The sequence below is a fragment of the Hyperoodon ampullatus genome (assembly GCF_949752795.1).
Source record: "Hyperoodon ampullatus genome assembly, chromosome: 10".
In the NCBI taxonomy this organism is placed as follows: Eukaryota; Metazoa; Chordata; class Mammalia; order Artiodactyla; family Ziphiidae; genus Hyperoodon; species Hyperoodon ampullatus.
In genome coordinates this window covers 95,461,176-95,471,288 of record NC_136923.1, presented here as the reverse complement: position 1 = coordinate 95,471,288, position 10,113 = coordinate 95,461,176, and the positions used below count along the sequence as shown (strand labels likewise).

The 10,113-nt window shown below is 42.4% G+C and overlaps 2 protein-coding genes across 3 annotated transcripts in view; one reads left to right on the top strand and one right to left on the bottom strand.

The window, feature by feature from the left end:
• The first annotated feature begins 1,870 nt into the window (after nucleotides 1-1,870).
• NOL7 (nucleolar protein 7) lies at nucleotides 1,871-8,516 on the top strand. Of its 2 annotated transcripts, XM_079712845.1 has the most exons (9): nucleotides 1,871-2,179; nucleotides 2,267-2,327; nucleotides 2,923-2,981; nucleotides 4,525-4,556; nucleotides 4,798-4,885; nucleotides 5,205-5,326; nucleotides 5,405-5,482; nucleotides 5,952-6,057; nucleotides 8,241-8,516. In XM_079712845.1, exons 1-8 carry the CDS (start codon nucleotides 1,917-1,919, stop codon nucleotides 6,026-6,028), a joined length of 780 nt encoding a protein of 259 aa, XP_079568971.1. In that variant the 5' UTR covers nucleotides 1,871-1,916; the 3' UTR covers nucleotides 6,029-6,057; nucleotides 8,241-8,516. The 2 variants fall into 2 exon arrangements, with proteins under 2 accessions (XP_079568971.1, XP_079568970.1); XM_079712844.1 differs by lacking the exon at nucleotides 8,241-8,516 and having other exon boundaries at nucleotides 1,873-2,179; nucleotides 5,952-6,138.
• Nucleotides 7,756-10,113, bottom strand: part of RANBP9 (RAN binding protein 9) — a gene marked incomplete at both ends in the record, with an annotated part of 89,208 nt that continues 86,850 nt past the window's right edge. The window contains one exon of the mRNA XM_079712843.1: nucleotides 7,756-7,886. Within this exon, the coding sequence (XP_079568969.1) occupies nucleotides 7,756-7,886 (131 nt within the window). The remainder of the gene's footprint in view (nucleotides 7,887-10,113) is intronic.

Sequence of the window (10,113 nt, the reverse complement as noted above, 5' to 3'; positions counted from 1 at the left end):
TGTAGAAGTAGATGACAAAACACTGTGACATAAAACTTTGTACTGCATTTGCAAGTCATGCCTTTTAATAAATCCCAGGTATTCTTTGCATGGGTAAGAGGGGTGCCCATAACCCACGGGGGGTCTGAAAGATCAGCCAGGCACCCTGAGGGCTCCTGTCATACACTTCTACATGGGTGGGTCAAAGCATGCACACTGAGGGGACTTGTAATACTTACAGTGCAGTTTTTGTACATAAAATACCATCAGTCACTTCTAGTAGGTTTGTTGTAGGGCCTCTCAAAAGTGCACTCTATACAATTCCCTAGTGTCAGCAGTGATGGAAGTCAGAACACTGTTTCAGGGAGTCAGACCATACTTTTAATTTGTAATTTCTATCTGACCAAGATCCAGATATTTCAGAACTGTTCTTTGCAGCTCCCTTCCTACTAGGTTGTTGGTACCAGTAGCTGTTTTTGTTTCTGCTTTGTCATTTTTGTTCATGTTTTGGTCTTGTTTTTAACCTAGGAATTGCTTCCAGATCAGAGCAGAGGAAAAGCGAATTGAAAATACTCCAAAATTTATGTGAGGTAGGATTATTCAATTCAATTTAATATTTACTGAACATCTGCCATATGATAGACATTAGAAATACAGTGCTTAGAGAGAGATGGACCGTCCCTCTGGAGTTCACAAAGACTGGGTTGGGACAATTGTCACATAAACTGGTCAACAGCGTGGAAAGCTATAGTTACAGAAATCTGTTCAAGATTCAGAGAATGCAATTAGAGATGAGCAGAGTGGGGATGGGGTCGATCTTAAGGTGCTTGAAAGTCTTTAAGAGGAAGTCAGCCTGGGTGGGAGTTTTTGAAGTATAAATAGGAGTTCCAAGGGCAGAGTGTGTATCCCTAGAGCATGTCCAAATACAAGGCAAATATGAAATAGCTTGGTTTGTTCAGAGAAAGATGGATCATTTGCTATCGTATAATGGGTGAGAGAAGATAAACACAAAGGTCATGAAGGGCCACGTAATGCTAGATGAAATAAGTATACTTGGGGCGGGGGCAGGGGCATAAATACACACAGTACGGGGGTTGCGTCACCAAGTGACGGTAGGATGGGCAGACACCGTGCAAGGTCCTGGGGTTACAGCAGGGAACCGGGGAGGGGGGTCCCCGCTCTCAGTGAGCTCCCGTTCTACCGGGAGAGTCAGACAACAAGCTGTTAGGGCGAGGAGTCAGTGATGGACACAGAACAGGCAGTGGCCGAGGGCTGGAGGTCAGGGATGCCCGTGAGAGGGCGGCCGAGGTCGCCACGCACACGTTTGGTGCTGAGCATCGATTTAAATCGGAGTCTGTCGACCTTGTTTCTCGTCGGCGACAACAGGGCTGAAAGGCATGGGGTCCTGCCGCTATAGCGCACTTCTTCCTTTTGAAACTGCACTTCCGTGGGGAGTGCGGAAAGCCGAATGTGTTGTACAAATACTGATGAACGGGATCGACCAAGCGGATCTCGGAGCTAAAAAGGCGGCGATAGGGCGACTGGGGCTTGTGGTCACCGGATGGCGGGACCTGCGAGCCCGCCTCAAGGAGCGCGAGGACCCAGCCAACCCTGCTCTCGGCATCCCCGCCAAGGAGGCAGCAGGATGTATCTTTCCTGCCTAGAAACAAGCACCACGGCCACCTGCTCTCGCAGCCGTGAGCGAGGAGGGAGCCGCGAGGCCTCCTGCGCGCAGCCTCGGAGCCGGGCGGAAGGGAGGGCCCCCCAACCCCGGCTTTCCTCAGGCCACGCCCTTCCCCGCTCTGCGCATGCGCCTCTGCATAGCTCAGTGGGGCCTCGGAACCTGCGGAGGGCGACAGAACCGGCGGCGCGTGCCTTTTACGTCACGCTCCGCCTGCGTGCTGATTCCGGGTCAGAGGTCGGGCGCAGCTTGGGTCATGGTGCAGCTCAGGCCGCGCGCGTCTCGCGCTCCGGTGTCGGCGTCGGCGATGGTGGACGAGGGCCAGCCCGCTTCGGAGGAGGAGGCGGAGCACGGCCTGTTGCTCGGGCAGCCGAGCAGCGGCGCGGCTGCCGAGCCGCTGGAGGAAGACGAGGAAGGGGACGACGAGCTTGACGACGAGGCCCCGGAGGAGCTGACTTTCGCCAGCGCTCAGGCGGAAGCGAAAGAAGAGGAGCGGCGAGTTCGCGAGACCGTGCGCAGGTTCGGAGCCCGCGGCCGGGCGGGGAGAAGCGCCCCTTCCCATCCCGCTCGTCCCTGCCCGCACTGACTTGTCGCCTTTTCTCCCAGGGATAAAACGCTTCTGAAGGAGAAGAGGAAGCGACGCGAGGAGTTGTTCATCGAACAGAAGGTTAGAGGGGAGGGCGGCGTTTCACAGCGCGGCTCGGGGTAGAATTCAAAGTTGCTAGGATGTGGGGCAGAGGAAAGTCGCTAATACTTTCTCCTGACTACAGTGACGAGGTGCTCGTGCTCTTTGCTGTCCACCGACTGAAAGTGGGAGTGGGAAGAGGTGTGAACCTGAAATCGTAGGGTCAGTCCCACCTCTGACGCTCGGCGGAGGTAGTTTATTTGGAACTGGGTCGCCGTGAGAATTAAGTGCTTTGTAAACTAAGGGCCGTTCCAACATAGAGGATGATTGATGTGCTCTCTGCTGTTTAGCGGATTGGCCACAGAACTGACTCCATATGGACGCGATATTAACTGCTTCCAGTGTATGATAGTGACCTGAGGGTTCCAGTCTTCACATCTTCCAAAGAATGTGGAATAGTTTCTGAGATGCTTGGTCCCAGTCTTCCCACAGCTTAGAGATAGTGGAGGGCAGTGTTCAGCGCAATTCATTTATTTGCCTAGAGGTAGGGCTGTCCTTAAAATGGTAACTTTTAAAAGCAGTGCAGGACATACTGTCATGTACCTCGCTTTTAATTGATTTTTTAAATGTCTTTAAGAAAAGGAAACTTCTTCCAGATACTATTCTAGAGAAGTTAACTACAGCTTCACAAACTAGGTAAGTAATGGATCTCGTTTTATTACTTGCCTTACATACAGTCTTTGAATTACATATTGGTACATGTATTTGAACTCAAAATAACTGAAGAAATTGTAAAGTCTAAATTAAAAAGCTACACAGTATTTGCATTTGGGGGGACAGGTGGAGGGAAATACTCCACGTCTTTTCAGTCTTCTGTTTTTTATTATGTTTCTTGTTGTCCCCATAGGTAACTCTAGTTTCTGAGTTGCTGATCCCAGTGTGTTCATTCAATAAGTGGTGGGCCACTGTCATCGTACTAGGGGCAGGATAGATGGTGTGAATAAAACAGTGTTTTGAAATTTATCCTTTAGTGGAGCAGCAGGCAATTAGCCACACAGGCTCCTAGAACTCAGGCTTGTCCCACACTTGCCCTGTCTGCCACCAACCTGTCCTCCCTCCTCGTTCCCCATTTCACTTGGCAGCTTTGCCATCCACCGGAGGTGTAAAGCTCCTTTTCCTCATCTATGCCAGGGAATCGATCAAACCGTACTTAATTTAGATTTCTGAATATTTGCGCTTTTTTTTCCTCCCTATTCCCCCTTGTCTCCTCTTACTGCTTTCAGTTCAGAAGTTTAGCCCCGCATCTTTTTTTTTTTTTTTTTTTTTTTTTTTTTGCGGTACGCGGGCCTCTCACTGCTGTGGCCTCTCCCGTTGCGGAGCACAGGCTCCAGACGCGCAGGCTCAGCGGCCATGGCTCACGGGCCCAGCCGCTCCAGGCATGTGGGATCTTCCCGGACCGGGGCACGAACCCGTGTCCCCTGCATCGGCAGGCGGACTCTCAACCACTGCGCCACCAGGGAAGCCCCCAGCCCTGCATCTTTGACTTAGGACAGTGGTTCTCAAATTTTCAGTAGAAGAACTTTTTCCAGAGAGTTAACTCGGTTTCTGAATCCATCACGGTGACATAGTCCTTTTCAAAACCTCTCAAAACCAAGTCCAAATGTCACCTGTCTTCTCTCACTCCCTCCACCCCATCGCTCGCCCCACCGTCGAGCTTTTCCAGTGTGCAAGTGCTTCTGTATAGATACATCATCGTATTTTGCCATTTACCTTTCTCTCCGTTAGACCGCACTTCTTGAGGCTAAATTCTTGTCTCTATCCTCGCTTGTGTCTAAATTGTTCAATTAATCCTTCGAGATCTCTCCAAATAAAGTAAAATAAAAGGCAGGCCTACCACCTTTCACTTTGTATTGCAAATACTGTATTATATAATTCTTCAATCTTTCACTTTAACTCTGTTAACCACAACAGTCTGCTTCTTTGGAAGCCTGCTAATATATTTTCAGATTTTAAATTCTGAGAAGATACTCCCAACCTAGTATAGTTCGTTGATTGGGAGTTGTCAGCAGTTCACTGAGGAGTGACTTTCTTTCTAAAGATCCTGAGTAAAAACTGAGAATGGTGGTAGTAAAAGGGGGGGAGGGGTATCTTATTTCTAAAACTAGATGAAATTTTGTAACAAGTTGAGTCATCTTTGCTCTCTGCCATCCCAATTAGTGTTCTTCTTGTTCTTCCTCAGTGTGAAGAAATCACCGGCAAAGTTGAAAGAAGGTATGAACTACTCTAATTTAAATAACTTCTCATTAAGTGTCAACTGCATTTGCAGATATTTGCAGTCAAATGTTACTGACCCTTAGAAAGAGCATGGGAACAGGCCTGGCCAGTTTTAGCTTATTTCTTACAAATAAAAACCACACACTGGTGTGTAGTGGGTATTTAAAGTGAACTCCAGTATGTGTTCCTGATTTATTTTTACACCAATGCTAATTAGAAATATAACTCAATTTTTTAGTTAATTTGCAAAAGAAAAATGAAGATTGTGAGAAAGGAGGTGACTCAAAGAAAGCTAAAGAAAAAGTGCAAAAAGTACAGACTGTTGGGTAAGAAGAGTCTTCTTTTTTTGTGTGTAGGATGTAAAGGTGACCTTTGGAGGAGAGTATTGGCTTAATTAGTAGCAGTTTCAGATTGGATCCTCTGTGGAAAGTTTTTGGTATTTATATTAAAAAAATACTTATTCGCTCTACTAAGATGTAAACATTACTTGTAAAATAGTCCTGTAATTTAGTTTTATTATCTTACCCGTGCATATACAAAATTAGGACTTGGGATATTTTTTTCCACTATTTGAGTCAACTAACAAAAATACTTTATTTTGAAAATAAGCACTGCCTCATTTTGACCTTTTGTATTGATTACCAGCCAGAATAAAAGCTACTTGGCTGTAAGGCTAAAAGACCAAGACTTGAGAGATTCAAGGCAAGAAGCAGCCAAAGCCTTCATACAAAATTGTTTATATGGTCCTGGAACCAACAGAACTACTGGTAATTTCTTTATGGACTATTTTTCTCCCTTTTAACTGCAAGTTAAACAAAGCAATGATAAATAATTCTCTTTCCTAGTAAACAAGTTCCTGTCTCTTGACAACAAGAGGTTACCAGTGAAAAAGGCCGCAGCCCAGTTTTTGAATAATGCTTGGGGTAAGATTCAGCTTTATTCCCTGAATCTGATAGTGTTATATATTGAATAATGTTCTTTTAAAAAAAAATTTATTTGACTGTGCTGGGTCTTAGTTGCGTGTGGCATGTGGGATCTTCACCGCCACATGTGGATCTTCAGTTGCACATGCGGGATCTAGTTCCCTGACCAGGGATCGAACCCGGGCCCCCTGCGTTGGGAGCACAGAGTCTTAACCACTGGACCACCAGGGACGTCCCTGAAAGATGTTCTTTTTTAAGGAGATAGTAAATACTCATGAAGTATCGATTTTTTTCTTACAATGGCTTCTATTACTATTTTAAAGTTGCTTCTGAAGAATAGGTCAGTGTAGTATGTATGCACATATACCTAATTTTAATATTTACACTCATGTGTTATCTAGAAAATTTGGAATTGTTTCTTGGGAATTTTCTCTCTTTATTCTTAACTGCACAAAACCTTCTATTCTAGGATCCCAGAAAAAACAAAATGCCAAGAGGTTTAAAAGACGTTGGATGGTCAGAAAGATGAAAACGTCTAAGAAGTAAATCAAAGCTAAATGAAGAATGAGTACTTTGTATGTATACAACTTACATAAATATTTAGTTTAGAGCATTTAATTTTTCTGAAAAAATTAATAAAAGACTGACAAGTATCATTTTAAAGGGTCATTATAAAAATTGTAAGTCTATTTGGGGTAGTACCCAGTCACATTTCATCCATGGAGTGTGTGATTAATTGTGCCTTATAGTCTTTGAGCATCCTGGAAGAAAAAGCAGTTTAAAAGACTTGTTTTCCTTTCTTTTTATAATTGTTTAACCATTTTGTTGAACAAAAGCAGTGCCCACACCAGTAGGGCTCCTCTGCTACCCCTCCCCCCTACCCTGCAGGGTGTGTGGCAGGAAAAGTCTTCCACTACAGCTCTCAGATGCTTTAGTCTCTTGGATATTTTTGTGCTATTGATGAGAATTTCACAGAATACGAGGAAGAGTGCAGTATCTAAGTGTAGATAGATAATCTGTTCTTTTTTAAAAGAAGGTTTAAGCCTTGGTGTACAAAATACAGCCAACAATCACCATTGCCAAACCAAAGGATATGGTGGTTTGTTATCCTGTTGAAGAGCTTGTTTTATGTTTTACTTTTAACCAGTTTGGGGGTTTGCTTTAAAGGTGGCAAGTCACATGCCATATTATGATTATGAAAACAAGAAGATTCATTTCCTGCTTGCTTTCTGTATCACCCGTAGTATCAGGTTTGACCCTAATCCACGGAGGCCAGTAAACTCAAGGCAGTCTGAGGTTGCAGAACTCAGATGTATAGTAGCAACCATTCATTTTAGTTGTTCTAACTTTATATTAATCATGAGAAATTTGTAAGTACCTAATACATAAATTCAATTGACACTCTAGTATCTGTAGAAGTAAATTTTTAATGGCTGGTTAATTATATCACTACATTTTTATTGCAATATAGTACTCATTTAAGCACTTAAAAATGGAAGGTATACAAAGATTAAATTAAGACACGGTAAATTGACTAAATATTTGGTTTTTATATAAATAAAGGTCATGACCACACTGTTGACATGTAATACTGTTATAATACAACAGTTAAACTTGTGAGTCTACAACAGAAGTCATCTGTAGTTAAACAGGAAACAAAGTTGAAAAAGACCATGTTAAAACAAAACTACTGGGACTTACAGGTCGGGATTGTAAGTAGCAACAAACATATTCACTCAGCTCCTGAGTATTTCAAGTTTTACAGTACACATTAAAAATGATCTCTTCCATCAACACTATAAATTCAAACTGTCAGATGTTTATGCATTTTGCAAGTTACACTGATTGAATTGCTTACATGGGAGCGGGGGTCAGAGCACCTCCCAATTTGGAGTTTACATCACCCACGTGCTAACACAAACACGACTTGTTCCGTGCCCTTCACCCCTCTCTCCCCCCAACAAAGAAGGCAGGATTGTTTGGTTTCTTTTAGGTAATTGTTTTAAAGGATTTGTGATGATCAATTTGAACGTCTGAAATTCAGTAATATTCAACTCTTAGACAACTAAGAGGTTAAAGATGGAAAATAATTTCTCCTAACACTAAGTTAGAAAATCATTTGCATCATGCTGTAAACTAGGAAGCAATGTAAAGCAACAAAAACCTGTCCCCAGTACATAATTTAAAAAATCTAAATTTCAAATCAGCAGAACTGGTCTACTTCCATGATGACTATATGCCACAATATAAGTGTGAGCTCCGTGAATGCATAGCTAATGTAGGTAGTCTTCCACTGTGGCAAAAGCACAGGATCCAATTCCTGATCGAGCCATCAGTCCTAGACACTGTGTGGCCTGTCCCATGGCTAGGGCAAGTGGAGGTTGCTTTGGCAGATTGTGGGTTTCTGAGGAAAAATGATTAAAAATGGAAACAGCAATTAGCAATACATTTTAAACAACGTCTCTCAATCAGGAGAATACCGCCTTACTTAAAAATTACCAATGTCTATACTGCTCTTAACTACCTAACTAGCAAAGGTGGTTTTTAAGCAAACAGCGAATGCCTTGGACATCTACTCTGACAAGGTAATATGGTTACTGGGTATTCAAGTAATAAGAAAAAATTCTTGCAAAATTAGACTTTCAAGGTGTTAGACACTCCAAAACTTCCACATTTACTATGATGGAAACGATGTAATGATCTAACGTTTGCAGTGGGGAGTAAGGAATATTTAGTATTTCCCTTCTATTTTTCCAAGGTCAATTGACATTACCAAAGAAAACGGCACCAGGTTTTCGGTACAAGTTTCACTGATGGATTCTTCCCCTTCTGGGAACAGGACCCAACAGAGGCTGCCGGATCCTTTTTCCACGGCATGTTGGTGAATGTCATTTGGGCTGGTAAGGGAGCAGGTGGTGATGGTGACCACGAGAGACAACTGAGCCAAACGACCCTATAATCTGAGGAGTTAATTTACAATCGATAGGATAAACATCTGTAAAAATCACCATTAAATCAAAGTTTTCAGGGTCCTACCTACCAGACATTTGTCAGACAGCTGTAGTACAAATGTAACCATCAGCAAAATTCATTCTTTGCCAGAAATGAAAAACTGAACTAATGATAAAAGTGACCAAAGCCATAGAAGCTGATAACTTCTCCTTGTGTGGAGGTGTCCAAATTTTAATTTTAGGCAGATTCCCAGTTAGTAAAATTACTAATCAGTCCTTGTAGGCACAGCTGACAGCAGGGCAAGAACAGTGATCCAGGGCTGGTTAAGGCTCCATGTGGTTGGTTCTGAGGCTGCACATGGCGGTGGGAGAAAGAGAAGTTCCGGAAGGGATGAGGCAGAAATAAAGGGAGCAGGTTCCGGACTTAAAGGTGTAAGGAGTAACACAGGGTGAAGAATATTAGAATCCAGATACGCAAGAAAAGATGCACACGCTGGTGAAAAGTGGTCTGTGGGTTAAGATTATTCAAGTACTAGCTGTTCTCTGGCAAGACGCTCTTCAGCTAAATTCTGATGGTGATACATTTTTTGGTCAACTCTAAGCAGGAATGACTTTATAAACTAACTCTGCCTCAACTAGAATCAGGAACAATTTAATTTTTACACAAAATCAACATAACAGAATAAACAATGAAAAGGAAACCATCCTTTCAAAGATATCTCTTGAAGGTTCACAGGGAAGTAACCTTGCTCAGAGGTAAGCAGTTCATTAACAGTTTTATTTTGGCCAAGGGAGGCACATCTGTAAGCATCTTTAAATTTTTTTAGCATATGAAACTCACAGGAATTACATACGATATAACTTTAAGCACTATTTAGAGATGAAGCTATATAATATAGCACAGTATTTATAAATATGCACACATACACCCACAGCAATTTGTCTCATTACTTTTGCAGGAATTATATACATTTAATGTAAGTTTAAGCACTATTTACAGCTGAACTACATAATACATGGCACAATATGTAAGAATACACATATCCTGGATAATGGTCCTAAGCAATTTACTACTGAAAATTTTAATTCCCCTGGAGAACCCAAGATTTTTAACTGTCATAAGAAAACTGTTCACTTTTCAAAAATTCTTTCCAAGTCTGAGTGTTTACCTAGATAGAAAGCAATTAGGGCTTCACGATTACCTGTAACGTAGTCATTTCAAAAAGACAATTACAGTAAACCATCATTTGCCCTACAATCCCAGCACTGCTACTAAGTACACTTATTTTTACCAATAAAGCTAAATGAATTTTGTGTAACCAAAGAAAATACACATTACCCAAATAAAATTCACATTGAATTTGTATAAGAAAAGTAAAACAAAAAACACTACTACTATTCCAGAACTTCAGTGTTAGACCACAACACCATGAATTAATAATGAATTTCAGGACAAAGAAGCAGATTAAGGCCCAAACGTGCATACTTTTAAATTGCTTCCTTTACATTCCAGCCACATGAGCCCTGGCCTTCACTACAAGTCTCTCTGTGTGACACTGATCCCATCTATCTAAGATAGCTTCAGACATAACAGGGCCAAACAGCACAGAACAGACTTCTAAACTGGTAGTCCCCATTTTTCTTGAGGAATTACATTCTAAAAAGGTGAAAAATCGCTCT